Source organism: Tachysurus fulvidraco, chromosome 3 (genome assembly GCF_022655615.1).
Source record: "Tachysurus fulvidraco isolate hzauxx_2018 chromosome 3, HZAU_PFXX_2.0, whole genome shotgun sequence".
NCBI lineage: Eukaryota > Metazoa > Chordata > Actinopteri > Siluriformes > Bagridae > Tachysurus > Tachysurus fulvidraco.
In genome coordinates, this window is record NC_062520.1 from 28,117,915 (window position 1) to 28,140,677 (window position 22,763).

Here is a 22,763-nt window from a genome sequence, read left to right on the forward strand (position 1 = left end):
TTGCTGTTGTCTACATGTATATTCGCTTTCAGTATTTGCACGTTTCGAGTATTTACATGTCTCTCTTCAGTATTTGTTTAGAGTATTTACATTTATCTCTTCAGCATTTGCAGGTTTTTTCACAATTTTGTTTCTGTATTTGCACGAATTTTCAGCTTTTACATGAATTTTCATGTTTTCTTTAGTATTTGTTTCAGTAGTATTTGCTTGTGCAGCCTTCGGAGTGAAGACAGCGTGCACAGCGCCATCTACAGGACATAAGCCGGGGTCTCGGTATAACAAATCGACTAGATGTACGCATGCGCATCACTAGTGGCGCGCGCGCACACGAGGCGCGTGCACGTGGATCTTATAAGGCCCTCAGTCACTTCCGCTCGTTCTCTTTTTCATTTGGACTCTGAGGAGGACAGGTGGGGACTGACTTTGCACTGAATTAGGACACGTTTTTACCTTCGTACAGTTTTCGCTGGGTTTCGTTTGAATGTTTTATGTTCTAAATGTTATTTTTATCCGTATTCCCTGTGAAAGAGCTGCGTGTGTGATTAGAACAGTATAGAGCTGAGACAGAGACTCAGGCCTTCAGCCGCCATGTTGTTAGCTTCAGTGTAGCTGTGTTACTGAGGAAGGGCTTAATAATGAATTTTTATTTGCAGGTTAAGGCTGTAAAGTGTCACAAGTCACTGTTTAAACCTTTTCCTGGCTGATTTATTGTGTATTACTGTTTTATTTATTTTGTTAGAAGTGCTGTAAGAGGGAGCACGTGGCTAAACCATGCTAATTACACATTTTATAAAAAGTTTATTTTAAAGGAAAAAGCAAGTAGTTTTGTATTGTTTTCTCTCATGGCTGATGATTTTAAAGTTCTCTCTATCAGATGTGACTGTGGTGTCATGAATTCCTCGTCAATGAGGCCTGAGTTTTTTTTTTTGTTTGTTTTTTTTTTTAGATCAAAAGCCTTTTTTTTTTTTTTTAATAAATATATAAATTCTTTATTTTCCTTGTATGTGTTAGGTGTGGATAAGTCACCATGCCGGTTGCCCGCACTTGGGTGTGCAGTAAGACGTATGTCACTCCACGTCGTCCCTTCGAGAAGTCTCGTCTTGACCAGGAGCTCAAGCTCATCGGTGAGGATTTGTTTCAGATTCACGTCATGTACTTTGACCTGTTACTAATAGTGTGGCATAATCTTTGCTGAGGATGAACCTGGGATTTGAACTTTTATAATAAACTATTGTTAGTTTCAGCTTACTGATGTGTTGACCTGTATTGTGGTGTTTGTTACAGGGGAGTATGGTCTGAGGAATAAGCGTGAGGTCTGGAGGGTGAAGTTCACTCTAGCTAAAATCCGCAAAGCTGCTAGAGAGCTGCTCACTCTGGATGAGAAGGATCCCAGGCGTCTTTTTGAGGGTGAGGTTTTATTTAGTTACAATGATGACAGCTGTGTGTTCACTCTAACTTGTAGTATTGTTTCTCAGTCCCAGTCCTCACAATTGCTGTTACCTGTGGCAGAATTATGTGTACGTTTCTATAATTAAAGAACTCCGTGTGTAGGTAATGCCCTGCTGAGGCGTTTAGTGCGCATCGGTGTGCTGGACGAAGGGAAGATGAAGCTCGATTATATCCTGGGTCTGAAGGTGGAGGACTTTCTGGAGCGCAGGCTCCAGACTCAGGTCTTCAAACTTGGCCTGGCTAAGAGCATCCATCATGCCCGTGTCCTCATTCGCCAGAGACACATCCGGTAAGAACACTAATCAGGCACCCTGACGAGGCAGGGCTACTCCAGCGACGTTTCCATCCACTTGTTACTGCTAATGTCTTAAACATGCTATGAATTTTAGTGTGCTACATGCATCGCCTGATCTTAATATGTAACTAAGCTAAATATACAATTTTCACTGAACACCATGTTCTGTTAAAATCCCAGCATTGACTAGATAGAATGCTAATCTGTGATTTTGGGGTGTGGCTTTGAACCCCCTAAACAGTAAGGATGATTCGAAACAATTTACCAAAAAGTTAATAGTCTGTTAACATGCCAACCAACCATTCCTTATAACCAGGCTTCAAACCTAAACGTTATCCTTATTTTGTTACCATGACACTGACTGTGTCACCAGTCACAAAATGCTGTTTAAATGACATTGAAAATCCTGTAGGTGGAAGCATCACTAGAGAATTGTGTAATTTCTGGCACAGTTGGTTTACTTCCTGTATTGAGGCTGTGCTTCCTGTCTCGTTAGCCATTGCTGAGCACAAGTGAAATTTCTGCAAGGTCAATTCGGCACTGAGCCGTATACCTTTGCCTGTGTTAATGTGTGTCGAGCCCCAAGCTGGCTGTATGGACCGGAACCATTTGCAGACCTCAGGTAACACCCCCGGACCCAAACATACTGTCTATAAAGCTAACGATAGCGCTCTCACTCTCGGCCGATGATTTAAACCAACAGCGTCAGATTAACCGTGGTGTCACGAATTCCTCGTCAATGAGGCCTGAGTGAGAGATGAGACTGTGTGTTGAAGATGACGTGGTCCAGGTTTTAAAATGATTGTGCAGCTCTGACTTCAGCTTTCAGAATTGAGTTAAATATTAATTCATTCATTTGGAACCATTTGAGTGGAATGTAATGATTCTTTAGATCCTAGTTCACTTTGCCTCTAACTTGACTGAATTAACCACTCTGAATTGCTTGATCAGGACCATAATATTTTGGGGAAGACTCACTGAATTGCCCACTGTGAGCCGATTTACTCACTGACTCAAATTCAATTACAACTGACCTGTTTGAACTGCCTGTTCCACCATGATTTTTTTTTTTTTTTTTTGGTCCCCTCAAACAAGTGAAGGTCTGCTTTGCTCAGTATAACTTGGATTGCACTTTTCAGTGATGTGATTTGACTGGTTACAGTACAGTGTGTTAATTATTCTCGTGTGTGTGTAGTGTTCGTAAGCAGGTGGTGAACATCCCATCATTTGTGGTGCGCCTGGACAGTCAGAAGCACATCGACTTCTCCCTGCGCTCTCCATACGGAGGAGGACGTCCTGGCCGTGTCAAGAGAAAGAACGCTAAGAAGGGCCAGGGTGGAGCAGGAGGAGGAGATGACGAGGAGGAGGATTAAACTAAATCGGCACACAGGGATATGGATGCTGCTGTCTGATCTCTCTGCTTTTTTTTTCAATAAACAATTTTCTGACCCACATCCTTGTCTGAGTTTCACTACAACCTAATCATGTTTAAGACGCTGTTACGGTCTGTGTCCGTTATTTGGACTGCTGCTCATTGTAATGGTTAGCAGACAGAATCATAAAGGGATTCATAGAGCATTTATAAGGTTTGTGTTGATGGAAACTAAATTAAATCTATGTTTCTGGTCGTATCTAACATGCTGTTTCACAGAAACCAATGGCTACATAGTGCAGAAACATGGTGAATGGTAATTCTATACTGTTTAGTCTTGTTCATGTTTTGTTAAATACAAGATGACTGGACTAAGATCAGGCATTTAAATGGTCTTTTTGATTAAAACATTTTAACACCATGAGCACAAATTTGCATTTAAATACTTGTGTAAACTATCTTGGAGCTGATGGATCAACAGCTCAGATTTGAAATGTGGACAGTAGATGTGTGAATTGTATTGACCTTTTACCCCCACATTAGTTTCTGTTCATTTCAAAGGCACCTGAAGCATTATTTATTTTTATGGTATGAAAGTTATTTCTCATTTTATGCAATAATTTACACAAATGGAAGTTTTATTGAAGCTATAGACAAAATAATTGACAGCAAAATAAAATGTTATATTTCATCATTTAATGGTTATTTGGAAAACTGCAACAGGTTTTGTTTCCAAGTGAAAGTCTTTTTCACTCTAATTCTGTGGCCTGTGAACCTCGGTGACGTCACACAGCTCTAGAATGAAGTCCGTTTTCGCTGCTGAATCTTTAATTTCTACAGAATCACACACAGACCTTTGGGTAAGAGAGATTTCTGCTTAGATTTCATTCAGCAAAACTTGGAAATGCCTTTAAAATGTTCTCTAAAGTCTGAAATCTTTCGTTGTCGCATTCGGAATAAACTTATAAATCCTCCGTTATTTATTGTTTCCTCTGATGGATTATTTATCGAGGTTTATCGAGTTTCGAGGTTTTCTGGCGATTTTAACTTCAGGCATAAATTTAGGTTTAGTTTATGGATTTTTACTGGGACAAAAACTCCACCCGTTTCATCCAAACTCCGGAGGGAGGAAAACATTTTCTCACTGAAAGCTTAGGGACCGTCAATAAAGTTCAGCACGAAAGAAACGCGTGAAAAGTGTTGTACAAACAACAAGAAACATAGAAACTGTTTCTGTTCTAGAGATAGATAAATGTTTCTGAACGTGATGCGTGAACAAGAGCTGACAAAAAGCACAGAGGTTTTCTCACCTCAGCATGAAGAAGGAGCTGATCATCATCCCTGCAGGACAGGTGGAGCTTCCGATCTGTTTCTGAACTTCTAAATGTATGAGTTAGGATCCAGTTCCAGCCTTGATGACTAACATTTGTTACTCTGTGCTTCATTTGTAGCTTTAACTAAGAATGAGACTCCAGGGACGTCGAGCACCCTGCCCTCTGATGTTCAGTCCAATGATAAATCTGACAACCCTGTAATGTTTCCTGGCCCTCTGTTAAGGTGAGTCGCTCTCCTCTCACATGTTCGGTGTTTCAGCAGTAATGTTCTAAAGCAGATTATCAGGTGTTTAAATTGTGTGTGTGGTTCAGTAATCCACATATAACCTGCTGTTCCAACATCTGTTCCAGTCATAAGCTGCAGAAGGACAACCTGATCAGATTTATCCGGTGGAAATGTCAGGAGTGTCTGCTAGACCAGGATGAACCTGAGAAATCCTTTTTTTTCTGGCTGATTATGAAACACTGCTATAATAACAACAGGGTACATGCAGGCTGGAGTTTATTATGTTAGGACGGTTTAATCAAGACGATTAACAACAAAACGTTCATAGATTAATAAATATCTGTTCTGTAGATGTCAAGTTAAAGACATTTTTCTTTTCCAGAAAGTAATGATGGCTGAAATCTCCGCACTGCTCTTCAGAGGCTACGCCAGACTGAGGAGACAAGTGAGTGTTCCAGCATCACCATGTGCCTGTACTGTGTGTGTTGTGATAGTGAGAATCACTTGGACTAACATGACCTTTTCTGCTACAGCAGGGACGTGCTAGGAGATTAGGAAGTGAGGAGTGGTGTCTTCCTCTGGCCTTGCTTTTGTCCTCATCTGATCCAGAAGATGAACACAGAGAAGCCATTATTAAAATGGGAGATGATTTAGGTATGAATATGCTCCACTGGAACAACCTTATTCTTTGTTCAGAAATTTGATTGGCTGATTAGAGAATCGCATATTGAGCCAGTGTTCCTTATAAAGAGAAGAGGTTTAAGACCCCTGATCATCACATACTGTTTCATTTTTCATCTTCAGCCTCCAATAGATTGATCTATGCAGCACATATCTGCTATGTGGCGGTACAAATGGAGCTTGGATCACGGCAACAGTTTAAACTGATTGGAACCGAAAGGTATTGTGTTTGTGTCTGTCTGTGTTTGTGTACGGGTACGTGTGTTTGGTGTGTGTTTCCTTATTTAACTCTTTTTTTAATCTTCTTCCTCTTTGCACCAGTTGGCCAAATGATAGATCAGCCATGAGGGAGGTGATGGAGAGAACTGAGGTCTATGAGTACGTGTTGTCTCTGACCTCAGGGTTCGGCCAGCCATACTTCCAGGTTAGAATTTCTCTTCTTCTCGTGTCCAATTTAACCAGGAACCATCACACTGATAATGAATGTTCTCTCTCTGCTTTAGCACTTCAAGTACCTTTACACCCGTGAGCTAGCTAAGGCTGGTCTTACTGGTGAGGTGTATAATTACTGCCAGAGCTTGGCTGCTGTGATCTTCACATTACCTCACTGCTTCAAAACCGTCTATGTGGAGCGGATTATAAGGGTAAAGACTTCAACTGGTGTCCTGTAAAATATCTCCAAATTTCAAATACACACTCTTCAATGTTGGTTTACTTTCTCTGTGTTTTCAGCTGTGTGAGTCGCTGCTTCAAAATGAGGAGAAAAAACCTAAGTGGCTGTGGAAACTTTACAAGCTGCACAGAGAGAAAACAGCTAGTGCTGACCCTTTTACTGAAATGTTACAAGTCAGGGCACGTTTATCTACAGATCAGAAGTCCAAACGTGAGCTTATTAGTGAGAGAGAGAGAGAGAGAGAGAGAGAGAGAGATACAGATAGACAGACTGAGAGATGCTTGTGATGTTATGTGAATTCGTGGGGATTTATTTTTGGGGTTGATAAAATATCCTGATATCTGTATCTGCCCCATGTTGAAGTTATTGTAGACTCCAGACAGAAACATAGACGATAGACTATAGACAGAAATGTGAAAAAGGACGTTTTGAGATTTTCCATGTGCAGAGTGTGTAAGAGATTCAAAGACTCATGTAATAACCACTGTGTGTGTGTGTGTGTGTGTGTGTGTGTGTGTGCGTGCGTGTGTGTGTGTGGGTGTGTGACACAGAGGAACTCGAGTCACGTTACATTATTGGAAGTCCTCTGGGCAGTGGAGGCTTCGGCTCTGTGCTCTCTGGAATGAGTAAAGTGGACGGGAGACTGGTAATAATTAAGTGTAAACATAAATAATTAAACATATATAATTAGACTCATTAATAAAACGATGACTTGTACAGATGATTAATTCTCTTCTGTCCGTGTGAACAGGTTGCCATTAAATATGTGACCAAATACAATCAGTACATCACCATCGTAAGTAAACTTCCTTTACATCTGAGATTCTGTAGAGAAGCTACTCTCCTACCCTCTACCATCTCTGCTTACTGCAGTGCAAACCCAATGCTAACACATTGTGTGTGTTTGTGTGTGTGTGATTTTAGCCCGGACAGACACGCAAACTGTTTAAGGAGATAGCGTTATTGGAGATAGTGTCTAAGCCTCCTGTCTGTGAGAATGTAGTGGAGTTGATTGAATGGTTCGAGACGCCCACCTCTTTCATCTTGGTGCTGGAGCAACCCATCCCCTCCATGGACCTCCTCAAATTTGGTAAAATTTATAGAAGCCAATTGTCTGAAGCATCGTGTCAGATGATCATGAGGCAGGTAGCTCGGGCTGCTAAGCACTGCTGTGATCGTGGAGTTTTTCACCGCGACATCAAAAGTGATAATATTATCATTAATCCGGACACCCTGGAAGTGAAGCTGATCGACTTTGGCTGTGGTGATTTGATGAAGGACGATCTGTACAACAGTTATTCAGGTAATTTCACAACAGATATGGAGTCATAGAGTGCAGTGTAGAACTGTTTGTTTCTGATGGATTTTTTTCTGTGACTTTAATTCAGGAACTCCAGTTTTCTGCCCTCCTGAGTGGGTTCTCTTCAGTCAGTATTTTGCGGTTCCTGCTACTGTCTGGAGTCTGGGTATAGTCCTGTATGAGTTGGTCAGTGGAGACTTGCCTTTTTACTGCGATGAGGAGATTATTGACTCGTTTTTGCCGTTCGTCCGTGGTCTGTCTAAAGGTGAGAAACTGGAGAAGCGTCATACTGATTCCGGTATAACAAATGTGTAAGCCTCAAAAGAATGACATTAAACTTGATTCATTTTTGTTTGTGAATTCAAATCTCTGTCTCATCAATTCATACAGAGTGCTACAACCTGCTCATGTGGTGTCTGGATCTCATCCCTGAAGATCGGCCAACTCTGGAAGAAATCCTGAGCCATGACTGGTTAAAGGAGGAGATTCAGTTTGGAGACCAGGTGAGAGAATTAGACCTGATGATGCTGAGATGAGACTATTAATCCAGAGTATTGAGATCATACTGGATCAGTGCTGAGTTCTCTAACAGAGATTGCTGTGAAGTTATATTACAAAGACTCATGTCAAAGAAAAAATGTAAACTGAGAAAATGCTGATTTTATTGTGAGTTTGATGTCTAACAGTGTGCTTTTTCTTTGCAGGCTCCTACTGATGGCCAGGATCTGGATAACTTCATCAACACAAATCTAAAAAAGAAATCTATCCATAAAAGATGATTGATCATGAATTTATAATGAGAAGTGTGGCTTTGCCCACTCTGCCTCCCTGGATAGCAGGGACAGCCTACTGTAAGCTGAGCCATGCCCATGCTAGCACAGCACACTCAGAGAGCTCCACAGAGCTATGGTCTACAGCGGGTTTACACTGAGCACCTGTCCTTACTCAGCGTGCATCTTGAGAAGAATTACGAGGTTAAGAAATCCCTTGAGTCCAGGTTTCTGCACCACCTTCACACTTTGAAGTCGCTGAAGTTCGCTTCTGTCTTCTGTGTGTTTTAGGAACCATAGGATATAAGTCACTCCTGCAGAAATATCGAGATGTCACCTTAATGTACCTTAAACCAAAACATGGTCCTGCTCCACCAGCGTCAGGGCCACTGGTCCTGTTGGACTTTACAGCATACAGCTATGGAAGACAAAGGATTTAGAATCACACTATTCGGCCTCACACACAAGAGGATGTGGTCCATTTTGAGTCTGGTTCCTCTCAAGGTTTCTTCCTCAGGTACTCTCAGGGAATTTTTCTCTAACTCGTTCATTATGGACTGAAATACACAAAAAATGAAATGAACTGAAATGAAAGAACAATACTACAATAGATGGAGTTTCATGATAACAGGGTTGTGTTTCAATTCATTCAATTCGTGTTACAGGAATAAAAGTAAATTATTAAAAAACAGTTATTTTATTTATTATTTTTCTGGTTTAGTGACATGATTAAAAAAAAATATATATATATATATATATATATATATATATATATATATATATATATATATATATATATATATATATAGCTAAGGAAGAATTAGATGGCTCTTCATTCTGACTGGTGTCAGAAGGTACTCCAAAATATTTCAGAAGAGCTTCTGAATTTGCACAAAATACAACATATTACTCTGACACCTTGAATGCATTTGTTGCACAATTTCTGTGAATACACAATGAATGCATGTCATTCTCAACAATATACTGTACAGTACAGTTGATCAACTAACAGAAGAACTAATTATATTAAAGATAGAACCTGTCTCAACATACAAAACAAAAGATAATTTCTATACTATTTATATAATATTCTATATAGGTTATATATGCCATAGGTAATGTAGTAGCATTAGCAATAGCTACATAGCACAGCATGAGAGATATATTAGCGTATTTCATTACATGCTCTTAACAAAATTCTTAGCATTAAACAAACTATCTATCACACATTTCCTCCTCTTCTGTTCTTTTTTCTGAATTGGGCCCCTGATGGTCTTGGCTGTTTTTTCTTGTCCATCATTAGCTTACAATTTGTGTTAAGTTCACTTGCTTGTTCCATTTTCCTGCTGTTCTCTGTAGATGTCATTGTCACCTAAAGAGGGGTCAACTGTCAACATCCCCTGCCCATCCTTCTCGTATTGCTCAGTAAGAGTACAGGTGTGTTTGATTTGATTCTGTGGTCCTGTCTTCCTGCCTGCGCAGACCCGTCAATCAAAGTATAAGCACCAAGCGAGCGCTCACTCACATCACGGCCTGTGCAGTCAGCATAGATCCCGTTTACCCAATAATTTTTTGGCTTGTGCATGCAAGGTGCCTTCCTGGGATACCTATGTCACCCGTGCCTAAATCTGCCACTGAAAATAGAGGATCGGCTTGAGCCGTTTAAACAGTTTAACTCTCACCATTACTTAAGTACTGTACAGTACTCCAGTACGGCTTTGATTTGTTAACAAAATAGAAGAATATTAATGAGACAAATTGTGCATGTGAGAGTGGAGGAGTGAGTGGAGTGACCACCATGGGGCATGCTGAGTTTCTGTTTCAGCTCAAAGAAAATTTAAAGTTTTCTCCATCAGAAACAAAATAACCAAATATTCAGTTTTTTTCTTTGGTCTTTATTGAATTATGTATTTGGGGACTGCAGAATGAATTACACAGTAATATAATCACTTGATAAATATATAAATAGAATGTATAATCCATGTCTGAAAAACACACATCAACACCGAGAGTATGAATTAGAATTACAATCAGAATGAAATGATTTGAAGGATTTTTGTGTGTAGACAGTGAGACTGTGAAAGTGATTTATGTAATATATGTAATAATTAGTATGTGCCATGTTCTTTATATTGAATATTAAAATATCCCACATTAGGTTAAATTAAATCATTCTACGAAGCTGTGTTTTGTGAAACATAAGGTAGATGTGTTTATTAGTGTCACTGTGTCCTCTTAATCATGTATGCTAATGCTAACTAGCCGAGCCCCAGGGATTTTCCCTTGTGCCAGTCCTGTCATGCGATGTGAGACGAGTCAATTTGGAGCTTAAAAACTAGAAATTGCAGATGTCTCTATGGTCATGAATGTCTTCTATCTCCTCTAAGACAGGAAATAAGGGTCACGGCTGGCACACGTCTTCCAGTGGGCTGCAGTGTCCAGCTTCACTGTGGGATGGAAGAAAAGTTTTATTTCTTCATTTAATGTAAACCAGGGCAGTTTTACTGAAACAGAATATTTCAACAGAAGCTGACTCACCTCTCAGCATCCTGTAAGAAAAGCAGAAACACCAGTGAGAAGACGTCCTTGTGTTGATCGTGTGGATCACTATGGCATTAAATATCAGCTTTGTGTATGTGTGCTTGTGTGAGTTTGTGTGTTTACCCGTTGTTTCTGGCCTCCTGTCTTCTTTACAACTCCCAATGTGTCAAAAGAGTGACTGCGCACCCGTATAGCTCTCTACAGGACAGACAGACAGAGAGACAGACAGACAGATTAACTACATCAGGGTTTAGTAATTTATTAATAAACCACTGTATGAGATGATCTTCGAGTCTCACTTTAAAGTTTTCAATGAATCCCCCCCCTGCTTCTGGAGGCGGGGCTACTGTGCTGGTGTGCGGTGCTGAGTTTCCCATCATGCAGTGGGAGCGTGAGGATAGCTCAGACCTCAGTGCCTCCAACAGAGAGCAACGAGTGCGCAGCTTCAGGGAAAAGAGAGAGAGTGAGACAGGTGTCTGTGTGTAGGGACTGACAGAGAGTGAGATGTGTGTCTGTGTAGAGAGAAACTGAGAATAAGATAGGTGTCTTAGTGTAGAGAGACTAATAAAGAGAAAATGAGACAGGTGTCCATGTGTAGAGTGACTGATAGAGAGAGTTGGAATTGATTACCTCCAGTTTACTGAAGCGCTCAGCTCGGTAACATGAAATCTCTGCATTGATCAGTTTGGTAAGAAGAAACTCGCGGAACACAGAACCCTGAAAGACACATGCTAACACGCTAAGTCTGAGACACACGTTAATTCTGAAACACACGCTAACTCTGAGACACACGTTAACACAGCGACACAAGTTAACCCTGAGACTAAAACCAACTCTGGGACACACACTTAATCTGAAACACATGCTAACTCTGAGAGACACGCTAACTCTGAGACACACATTAACTCTAAAACACACAATAACTCTGAGACACGTTAACTCCGAGATACATGCTAACATGCTAGCTCTGAGACAGGTATGCTAGGCTGTATAGCCACTGGGCAGTGTTGATGTTTTGTATTTTTTAACACAAACTCTTCAGATGAGTTTGTCGTATTTCTGTTCATCTTCATACGAGCAGATTCTCACCTCAGTAAATATAGGAGGGTTTGGGAGAGGCGGGCCAAACGGGGGCACATCCTCTCTGGCTGTGATGGACACCTGTCAATAAAAGAGTCAGTTATACTGCACATGAAATTACTGTCTCTGACACACATACACACAAACACACACAGTCATCTACCTGAAATGCCCCCCCGTCCCCTCCATCTGCCCCGTTTTCTCGTTTGACTCTCCTCACAGCGATGAAGCAGTGCAGGAAATGGGAGCTGATGACATCACAGAGAAAAGGCGTTTTGCCTTCCTGATACACTACGGCCACGATGTCATTACCGATGTGACGCTTCCTCTGGAGCTGAACAAACAACCAGTGCACTATGGGTATGTCCCAAACCACACACAACATTCACTACACACTCCATGTCATCATTTACATTTACATTTCCAGTATTTGGCAGATGCCCTTATCCAGAGCAATGTACAAAAGATGCTTTTAATTCTCTGTCATTGAATACATTAACTCTGGTTCACTGGTTTGCAGACTTAACACTATCCAAAGTTTTTTTTTGAAATACACACATACAACAAACAGGGGAGAATGCTAGTTCAAGTATTTTCATAAAGAAATAGGTCTTCAACCGACGTTTGAAGCTAGCCAGTGATTCAGCTGTCCAGACCTCTAGGGGAAGTTTATTCCACCACCTCAGTGCCCGAACAGAAAAGAGTCTTTTTGTATACCTACGTCTTAGCCTGAGAGATGGTGGGACCATTCAAGCAGTGCTGGTAGCTCTTAGGGTGCAAAGTGCAGTGCAAGGAGTGGTAAGGGCTTTGAGGTAAAAGGAAGCTGGTCCATTTTTGACTTTGTAGGCATCAGTGTTTTGAATCTGATTCATGTAGCTACCAGAAGCCAGTGGAGGGAGTGCAGCAGCGGAGTGGTATCTGAGAACTTTGGCAGGTAGTAAACAAGGAATGGATCATTTGCATAGGATGGATTGCGTTTATAATTAGACCTGCCAGCAGTGAGTTACAGTAGTCCAGTCTTGAGATGACAAGAGTACCTGAGCAGCCTGTGTGGAAAAAAATGGTTGAATCCTTCTAATGTTGTAGAGAAGGAACCGACATGAACATATCACATTAGCAACATGCAAAGGAAAATGACTGTTGATTGTCCATGGTTACCCCAAGGTTGCAGGCTGTGACTGAAGGGGAGATCAGATTGTTGTGCAAGATCATGACCTGGGTATGAATCACCTAGGATGATCAGCAGTTTAGTTGGTTTGCTTCAACTGATAAGTCGTCATCCACAATGATATGTCTGCCAGACATGCTGAGATCCGAACAGAAGCTGTGGTATCTGAGGGTGGAAGGTCCTGCAGATTTTCTCAATCTTCAAATTTCTTCTGCAGTCAGGGAGGAGGATGCAGGTGGAGCCAGGTGGTTGAGTAGAGAAGAAAAGATGTTGTGGAGCTTACGAGGGTCTTGTGCAGAAGCTTGTGCAGAAGTTGTGATTTCTTCCACTTTCCCTCTGCTGAACTTTGTTCTCTTAGATTGCTGCACAGCACAACTGAACGCCAAGGAGCAGAACAAGAAGTCTTCTTGGGTTCAGTGGACATAAAGCAGAGAAAGCCCATGGTTCAGGAAAGAGATGAGAGGAAAGTGTATGTGGCTGAGTCCAAGTGTAATCACTGCTCTGTGGGCATGTCCCAAACTACACCCAACATTCACTACACATAGTGGCTCTAAGTGTGATCATTAAAAATGTTGCACATTTAAGAATAATAATATTAATATAATTAAATCCATTGTGTCAGATTTCTGAAGTCAACATAATAATAATAATAATAATAATAATAATAATAATAATAATAATAATAATAATTAGGGTTGTTTTGTCCTACCTGCTGCGTGTCTCCGTCTGTAAAGGGCAGTTTAGTTGATACGTGGAACATGATCTCACGGCCGTGAAAGGATGTAAACACTGCTTCACTTCCTGTTTGGCCATGTGACACATCAAGGCCCCCTCTGAAGCTGAACAATCAACACGGTCACTTTATTACACAAACATTCATATTTCATTTCATAATATACACAAACTGGATGAGTTTCTCCCAGACACACCGAGACTTCCTGAGCTGAGACGCTGAACATCCACAAGTCTCACACAGAGTGTGTTATTTTAGTGTGTGGTGATATTCTGGTGTGTTGTTGTGTGTTGTGTTACCCCGTGAATCCTCGTAGTTTAACGGTTTGTCCCAGAATAGACAGGAAGTGTTTAAACTCCTCACTCTCTTCATTATTACTGAGAATCTCCTCCTCTGTTAACTGTAAAACACACACACACACACACACACACACACACACACACACACACACACACACACACACACACACACACACCTGACTGTACCCATGGCAGACAAATGAGCATGTGTGTGTGAATAATAATAATAATAATAATAATGATAATAATAACTAGATTTGTAAAGTTCGTCGCGACAAACTTTGATGTTGGCTTTGACGGTGCAAGTATTCGCAAAGGCCGGTGCATTTTGGAGGCGAGTGGACAGAAAGATTGTGAAAGCTACTGGACCGCTAGGGTACCAATACTTTTGGAGGTGAGTGGACATGAGCATGTGACGTGAACATAATACCCATGGGGCAGTTCCCCTCATTGTGCTGAGTGTTTTGATATGTCACATGTCCATGTTGTGCAAATTTTTAATTTTCACGTGACGTCACGTGACCTCACGTGACGTCACGTGACGTGACCATAATACCCGTGGGGCAGGTCCCCTCATTGTGCTGAGTGTTTTGATATGTCACATGTCCCTGTTTTGCAAATTTTTAATTTTCACGTGATGTCACGTGACCTCACGTGACGTGACGTGACCAGAATACCCGTGGGGCAGTTCCCCTCATTGTGCTGAGTGTTTTGATATGTCACATGTCCATGTTGTGCAAATTTTAAATTTTCACGTGTCGTCACGTGTCGTCACGTGACGTCACGTGACGTGACCAGAATACCTGTAGGGCAGTTCCCCTCAATGTGCTGAGTGTTTTGATATGTCACATGTCCATGTTGTGCAAATTTTTAATTTTCACGTGTCGTCACGTGTCGTCACGTGACGTCACGTGACATGACCAAAATACCCGTGGGGCAGTTCCCCTCATTGTGCTAAGTGTTTTGATATGTCACATGTCCATGTTGTGCAAATTTTTGATTTCGCTTGTTTTGGGGGCGGGGCTACACGTGACGTCACGTGACGTGACCAGAATACCCGTGGGGCAGTTCCCCTCAATGTGCTGAGTGTTTTGATATGTCACATGTCCATGTTGTGCAAATTTTTGATTTCGATGGTTTTGGGGGCGGGGCTATACGTGACGTCATGTGACGTGACTATAATACCCGTGGGGCAGTTTCCCTCATTGTGCTGAGTGTTTTGATATGTCACATGTCCATGTTGTGCATGTTTTTGATTTCACTTGTTTTGGGGGCGGGGCTACACGTGACGTCACGTGACGTGACCAGAATACCTGTGGGGCAGTTCCCCTCATTGTGCTGAGTGTTTTGATATGTCACATATCCATGTTGTGCAAATTTTAGATTTCGCTTGTTTTGGGGCGGGGTACACGTGACGTCACGTGACGTGACCATAATACCCGTGGGGCAGTTCCCCTCAATGTGCTGAGTGTTTTGATATGTCACATGTCCATGTTGTGCAAATTTTTGATTTCGTTTGTTTTGGGGGCGGGGCTACACGTGACGTCACGTGACGTGACCAGAATACCCGTGGGGCAGTTCCCCTCAATGTGCTGAGTGTTTTGATATGTCACATGTCCATGTTGTGCAAATTTTTGATTTCGCTTGTTTTGGGGGTGGGGCTACACGTGACGTCACGTGACGTGACCAGAATAGCCGTGGGGCAGTTCTCCTCAATGTGCTGAGTGTTTTGATATGTCACATGTCCATGTTGTGCAAATTTTTGATTTCTATAGTTTTGGGGGTGGGGCTACACGTGACGTCACGTGACGTGACCAGAATACCCCTGGGGCAGTTCCCCTCATTGTGCTGAGTGTTTTGATATGTCACATGTCCATGTTGTGCAAATTTTTGATTTTGCTTGTTTTCGAGTGACGTCACCAGAATACCCGGTGGGGTGCCAATACTTTTGGCAAAATGTGGCTACTGAGGGTTTGGACATTTCATGTCAATACTGCAGTCATTATGGGATTCTAGTTATTATACTGCATAGAACAGTACATGCAATTCTTAATGTTGGATGTATTGTTTGTATGAGAGCTTAGAGGACTTTTCGGAATTCCCTATTCAAGTCTATGGGATGTTCGATTGTCGACTACGGGAAAACCGAAAATTCCGTCGGAACTCCGGAATAAAAACTTCGTCCGGAGTAAGGTCCTAAAGAACCTGTCCGAGTTCGGTGTAAAACGCTCGAAAACTTGCCGAGTTATAAACCTCAAAAGTTTATAATGGAAGTCTATGGGAAAAAAGGCCACTTTGAGCTTCCGTACCGGGAATGCCGGAATTCCGATCGCTTAGAAAAATAGAAGCAACAAACTTCAGACCAGGGTCTACGACATATCCGAATTTGGTGCATGTGGCTCGAATGCCCTAGGCCGCTTTTTTTTAAATAAATTTTTGTCTAAGAATAATAATAATAATAATAATAATAATAATAATAATAATAATAATAATAATAAGCTTATAACGGAAATCAGAATGTTGGATTCTACAAAGCCAACATAATAATAATAATAATAATAATAATAATAATAATAATAATAATAATAAGAAGAAGAAGAAGAAGAAGAAGAATTGCATTACTTGTCCTTCCTTCTGATATAAAACACCAAATTTGAAGTTTTGAGACATTCTGTGTTCATCAAATGCTGTTATCAGCTCTGGAGCCTGAAACACAAACACCCACACCCACAAACACACACACACACACACACCACACACACACACAATGGTTTGTATGAGTAGGAATATTAAGCACTGGGTTAAACGCAAACATATTTTCTAAAGTGAAACTCTGACCTTCAGGTAACTGACCACTTCAAAGTTGGACACAGTGACACTGGAACACAGCATCTGCAAATATGTCACACATCTCACTATCACTCTCACTCTCAATTTCACTATCAGTCTTAGCTCTGACTCTCAGCTCTCACTATCATTCTCAGCTCTCAGCTCTCACTATCACTCTTAACTCTCACTCAGCTCTCACTATCATTCTCAGCTCTCAGCTCTCACTATTACTCTCACTATTATTCTCAGCTCCATCTCACTCTCACTCTTACTATCAATCTCAGCTCTATCACTCTGAGCTCTCACACTCACTCTCACTCTCACTAACATTCTCAGCTCTCACTATCATTCTTAGCTCTCACTCTCAGCACTCACACTAAGCTCTCACTATCACTTCCTGTTCTTAGCTCTCACTATTACTCTCAACTCTTACTATCACTCTCAGCTCTCTCACCCTCAACTCTCATTCTCTCAGCTATTGCTCTCAGCTCTCAATCTCAGCTCTCACTGTCATTAACAGTTACATGTGTCACAGTGTATTGTGAAACCTTCATACCTTTGTGAGCTCCACAGCTGTTGGAAAGTTCTGGAAGAGAAAGACGGAGAAGGTGGCGTGCAGGGAGCACTCGTTCATCCTAAAGAGGAAAACGTCAGTGTGTGTGTGTGTGTGTGTGTGTGTGTGTGTGTGTGTGTGTGTGTGTGTGTGTGTGTGTGTGTATGAGACAATGAGAGATTCAGACAGACAGATCTGACCTGAGAATGACCCTCAGTCGGTTCTCCTCCTCCTCCAGACAGATGGAAAGAACGAGTGGCCCGAGAGAGGGATCTACTGCAGTGAACGTGTGATGGTACTGAGGGAGGAAAAGAAACACTGATGTTAATCTGAATTCTACAGTATAAAATCCTGGAACAAGGGAACACAACAAGTGCACAATACTGTGAGTAGCTCAGCGTCTCACTCAGTAATGATTCAGGAAGTACATCAAGGCACAACAACTTCCTGTTTCATTCTTAACCAAACATCACTCCATCCTGTTTAATCCTGATCCCACTCCAAACCTTCAGGAGATCAGACAGATGATCAGACCTGCAGTTAGCATGTGAGAGAGCCTGGACAGTAGGGCAGTAGGTTCTGACCCTGTGTCTGAAAAACTCCTGGTAGATCTTGGCCTCGCTGTCTCGCTCCATGATGTCGTAGGATTCGAGGCCGAAGGAGGGACTGAAGGAAGTGGGACTCGTCTCCACACGTCTGTCTAAAGGAGGGTCGATCCAGTAACCTCCAGATTTTGGGGGCAGAATGAGGGGCAGACCGTCCCCTATCCTCAACAGCCGTGACTATGAGACAACCGACGGTGCGGATCAGACACAAACACACAGAATTCTGTAAATATCTATAAGAATTTCTATAAGTCTCGAAAAATCTGATGATGTTTTCATAAAAATAACACAAAAGTTTTTAATGTAAAATAAATGAGGTGGTGAAGAGAACGTACTTTAAAAGGTGGAGGAAACTCACAGCGTTGTTCATCTAATCTGCTGCCCTGCAAAAATCAACTAACAAATAAAACTTTTACACACACACACACACATGCACACAAACACACACATACACAAAAACACACAAACACACACACAAATACACAAACACACGTTCACACAAACATACAAACACACACATACACAGACACACAGAAACATAAACACACAAACCTACAAACACGTACACACTCACACACACAAAGACCTCATGAATGAATGTAAACATGAATGAATACCTGCAGCTTCTCAATGATCTCGAACAGCTCCGTCACCTGCAGGCAACAAGAAGTTTAAATCATTAAGGTTCATATTCCGTAAGTTTTAACTTTTTTTACTTGAATTAGTGAAAGAAAAGAGGAAAGTTTAGAAATAAATAACATTCTCAGAATTGATTAAATCCTTATTCTTATACTTTATTCTAAACCTTTAGTTTATTTAAGTAAGTGTTGTTAAAAATACTTTATTTTCTGATCTACAATCAAAGGATATGGAAGAACAGCTTTGATCAAATAAATTAAAATGGAGTATTTTACCTTCTGGGTGGAGTTTGTGGGGACGAAGGGTTTAGTCTCATTGGATGGAGAGTCTAAAATATCCAGAATGCTGTGACCAAGAGACTCAGAGCGACTGGATGCACATGACACGAGAACATAAGCAACCAAATATGAGTCAGTGAAGCTTTGAAAGTTTCGAATAAAGAGAACCTGTGTGTTTGTGTGTGTGTGTGTGTGTGTGTGTGTGTGTGTGTGTGTGTGTGTGTGTGTGTGTGTGTGTGTGTGTGTGTGTGTGTGTGTGTGTGTGTGTGTGCGCGTGTGTTTTCTACCTGCTCTCACTGTCACTGATGAACCGATCAATCCTGTAACACAATAAAGATATAGTTGTCTGTGTGTGTATGTATGTGTGTGTGTGTGTGTACATTAATACCAGTGACAGTTACACTCTGAGTCTCTAATCGTGTTTACAGAAATAATCCACTGCACTGTAACACCACTGTTCTAAACTAATGAACTCACTGAGTGTCACACTCACACACACACACACACACTTATACACACATAAACAGTGTACGCACCCTCCATACGCTCCAAACGTAAAACTCCTCTTCCTTGAGAAAGACGTGTCACTCCGTCTCTCCATCATACCCGCAATGGATGAAAGATTAGAGCTGATGTACTCTCTCTCACTCTCTCTCTCTCTCTCTCTCTCTCTCTCTCTCACTCTCTCTCTCTTTTATTTAATCTCTCTTCATCCTTCCTCACATCCTGCTGCCTGTTGAATGACAGCTGCAACTCATACATGTGTCCAACACTCACACACACACACACACACACATACACACACACAGTTAGATAATTATGTACAAGTGTAATGTTTTTACATTACTTTAAATTTCTATATAAGTACTTCTCCAAAACCTACATGATACACAACAATAAATAAAAAAATGTCTTACAACCTCCTAATAACAAATACAACATCTTTGTGTGTGTGTGTGTGTGTGTGTGTGTGTGTGTGTTTATCTGTGTGATACACACCTCCCGTTACCCTTTCAGCTGGCACTGATAGTGAATAATTGATGAAACTGAAGAGGGCACATCAGCAGGGGAGAGGAAGAGCGTGAGGGTCTCAGAGCTTTAATAAAGAAATTAACACAGAACTCACACTCACACAACTCACACACACACAATTCACACATCTTACACAATTCACACTCACACAACCCACACTTACACTGACACAAACACACACACTTTATTTACTATGAACAGTTCCACCACAGCACCACCATCAGGTCTCTGATTGGTCAGAAGGGTTGATTCATTCTCATTCTACTTTTGACAGCAGTGCAGGTTTGTATTAGTGCACTAGCTCTGATATTGTTTCCATAGTAACAGCTCATTCACACTTATGTCTTCAGTACACACTCCATAATAACAGTTTTTATAATAATCAACATTGTGAAGATTTCTGTTCCAATGAACGCTCTGTGTGAAAGGAGTCTCCTGTGTGTGTGTGTGTGTGTGTGTGTGTGTGTGTGTGTGTGTGTGTGTGGGTGTGTGGGGAGAGTCATTTCGAGTGCAGGACAATCATTAGTGTTAGTTCTGTCACAATCTTTATTCTGTTTGTTTCCTGAAGTGTATCTGTTGTGTTTCTTTGTGTTGTTGTGTATCTGTTTTCTATCTTTGAATTGTTGTGTACAGTATCTGTTGTGTTTCTTTGTGTTGTTGTGCATCTGTTGTGTTTCTTTGTGTTGTTGTGTATCTGTTGTGTTTCTTTGTGTTGTTGTGTATCTGTGTGTCATTTGTCAGACCTGAAGTCTATTCATATCCAGATTCATTAATTCATTTAGTCAAGTTTTTATTCTTTTTGGATGAACTTCATAAAATTGTAAACAACATAGTATTTTATTATTAATCATTTTATAATTAATCATAAATAAAAAAGTGACAGAAAAGGAGAAGATAATAAGAAGAGTCATACACAAAAGGAGTTTCATCTTCCTGAGGCTCTAATAACCACAGAAGGTTCTTGTAAAACAATCATGAAGTGACATCTAACATACGGCGTCTGAACACTTCTAGTTGTTTTTCTCAAAGATCAGACTGAGAACAGCGAGGAATCGAGGCAATGCTTCATTTTTGCAGAAGTTGTTCAGTTGTTCGATCTTCTCCGTGGCTTCACTCACGTGGCCCCAGTAAAACGTTTGTTCAACTTTTCTCACCATCACAGCTCTGATCGGAAGCTGATTCTCTTCCAGCTTCTCTTTCTCTTTCTGGATGAACAGACAGCCCTGAGCCTGAAGGTAGGACTGATGGGAAGAGTGGAACTCAGCCTGATGACCTTCTTTGGGTCGAATGAATATATTTCCTCCACTCTCACTTGTTGAACTGTTACATTTAATGATGACTTTCTCAAATGGTGAAGTGTCTTCAGGAGAGTGTTTCATTTCCACTAGAAAGTTGGTCTTTCCAGAGAGGAATCCGAACTCCGGCCTTCCGTTTGTTTTGTAGTCAACGTCATTTGGAGTGAGCCCCAGCTGTTGTAGGTAGAAATGGAGGCACTCCAATGCAATCAACTGGTTTTCGGGATTATTCCTAAAGGAGTTTCTTGACCCGCGACATCTAACAGTCTCTTGGTATGTGTTTTTCATCCGGAACCTACAACCAGCCTGAGTGATTTTTTCCCATCGTTTCTTCAGGGTTTCTCCTTCCGAGTCTCTAAAAAATATAGTTTTTGTGATTTCTTCAAATTTATTCTCCTCTTTCAGCATCAACACCTGATGGATTTTCCCACAGGCCAGTCGAGGAATCTGAGCGATTCGGAGCGTGCAGTTTTCCAGATCCTGTTTAATGAGTGCTGCATCTGCAATGACGTTTGAGCGTGTGGACTGAGCGACGGCCTCAGGTGTCACAACCCCTTTAGGGAATCTAATCTTCAATAACTCCCCCAGATCCAGGAAGTCATCAGCACTGAGAGCTGCCAGTTCCTGCTCAGCTTTACCAGACTGTGCTGCTTGTTCTGCCATTAATGCAATTCCTCCTTCTTCTGACCTTATGTTGTTTTTTCTGTCGAGACTCGGTGTCCTTCACCTACAAAACAGGAAACGGAGATAAATAAAATTAAATTTTTGCTCATTTCTATTTTTTACCAAAGCACAGAGAAGTTTGTCCGAGTTCCAGCTCGGTGCTGAAGGACTCGTATAAAATTTACAGGACTTCATTATTCGAGTGACAAGCTCTTTAACGTTGCTGGAAACTTCTGCTTCTGCTCCTGATCCCATTAACTCAAAAAACACACCAATCAGATAAATGCTACAGTACGTCAAGATGATTTTCAAAGATCTAGGAAAAGCGCTTGATGTCCTCTACTCTGTCCAGAATTATGTGGAACATGAGCTCACTCTTGTCAGCAATACACAAGTGTTTATGTGATAATAAAAGCTGAGTTGTGTGACTATATCAGGTGTTTAGTACGGTTCTGATTTAGCTGGGGTTGGAAAGGTAGGTGTGTCAAAGGTGTCCACTGTTGAGGGATTCAGGGATTCATGTGAAGGGAAAGGAGGATGGAGAAAGTGTCTTCTTCATGATGTTAGTGTTTTAGTCTAGTTTGACACAAAGGTAACTAAAGGTGAGGATTGGATGAGTTCATAATTAAAAAACACACAGATGCACCTACACATACACACACACACCCCTACACACAAACACACACACTCAACCCTACACACACCACACACACAAACCCCTACACACACCACACACACAAACCCCTACACACACCACACACACAAACCCCTACACACACCACACACATAAACCCCTACACACACCACACACACAAACCCCTACACACACCACACACACAAACCCCTACACACACCACACTCACAAACCCCTACACACACCACACAAACACACAAACACACACACACACACACCCCTATACACAAACACACCCCACTCAACCCTCACAC

The 22,763-nt window shown here is 41.4% G+C and overlaps 4 protein-coding genes across 11 annotated transcripts in view; 2 read left to right on the forward strand and 2 right to left on the reverse strand.

Moving 5' to 3' along the window:
* The first annotated feature begins 298 nt into the window (after nt 1-298).
* Nucleotides 299-3,196, forward strand: rps9 (ribosomal protein S9). Of its 2 annotated transcripts, XR_003441819.2 has the most exons (6): nt 299-410; nt 1,012-1,124; nt 1,285-1,407; nt 1,552-1,738; nt 2,241-2,366; nt 2,940-3,196. XR_003441819.2 is itself a non-coding variant. In XM_027155083.2 (5 exons), exons 2-5 carry the CDS (start codon nt 1,028-1,030, stop codon nt 3,115-3,117), a joined length of 585 nt encoding a protein of 194 aa, XP_027010884.1. In that variant the 5' UTR covers nt 362-410; nt 1,012-1,027; the 3' UTR covers nt 3,118-3,196. The 2 variants fall into 2 exon arrangements, 1 of the variants encoding a protein (XP_027010884.1); XM_027155083.2 differs by lacking the exon at nt 2,241-2,366 and having other exon boundaries at nt 362-410.
* Nucleotides 3,197-3,337: 141 nt separating this feature from the next.
* LOC113647731 lies at nt 3,338-10,715 on the forward strand. 7 transcript variants are annotated; one of them, XR_007140130.1, is made up of 17 exons: nt 3,338-3,976; nt 4,359-4,468; nt 4,568-4,673; nt 4,802-4,934; nt 5,059-5,121; nt 5,210-5,330; nt 5,481-5,577; nt 5,679-5,781; nt 5,861-6,001; nt 6,090-6,240; nt 6,582-6,676; nt 6,782-6,826; nt 6,955-7,333; nt 7,419-7,595; nt 7,721-7,833; nt 8,035-8,617; nt 10,627-10,715. XR_007140130.1 is itself a non-coding variant. In XM_027154631.2 (16 exons), exons 2-16 carry the CDS (start codon nt 4,369-4,371, stop codon nt 8,107-8,109), a joined length of 1,899 nt encoding a protein of 632 aa, XP_027010432.1. In that variant the 5' UTR covers nt 3,338-3,976; nt 4,359-4,368; the 3' UTR covers nt 8,110-8,791. The 7 variants fall into 7 exon arrangements, 3 of the variants coding, with proteins under 3 accessions (XP_027010432.1, XP_047667184.1, XP_027010452.1); XR_007140131.1 differs by lacking the exon at nt 10,627-10,715 and adding an exon at nt 10,488-10,506; XR_007140129.1 differs by lacking the exon at nt 10,627-10,715 and adding an exon at nt 9,460-10,003.
* On the reverse strand, nt 10,013-19,709 carry rap1gapl (RAP1 GTPase activating protein-like). The gene is made up of 19 exons (XM_027155183.2): nt 19,362-19,709; nt 19,113-19,145; nt 18,823-18,916; nt 18,526-18,561; nt 18,244-18,291; nt 17,888-18,085; nt 17,504-17,601; nt 17,307-17,385; nt 16,760-16,813; nt 16,544-16,627; nt 13,922-14,022; nt 13,599-13,728; nt 11,885-12,055; nt 11,731-11,802; nt 11,272-11,358; nt 10,941-11,084; nt 10,765-10,839; nt 10,639-10,649; nt 10,013-10,547 (listed from the first exon to the last, which is right to left on the reverse strand). The coding sequence occupies exons 1-19, from the start codon at nt 19,427-19,429 to the stop codon at nt 10,502-10,504; spliced, it is 1,629 nt and encodes a 542-aa protein (XP_027010984.1). The 5' UTR covers nt 19,430-19,709; the 3' UTR covers nt 10,013-10,501.
* Nucleotides 19,710-20,630: 921 nt separating this feature from the next.
* Nucleotides 20,631-22,763, reverse strand: part of LOC113647908 — a 12,387-nt gene continuing 10,254 nt past the window's right edge. The window contains exon 2 of the mRNA XM_027154910.2: nt 20,631-21,879. The gene's annotated coding sequence lies outside the window, so the exon portion shown is untranslated. The remainder of the gene's footprint in view (nt 21,880-22,763) is intronic.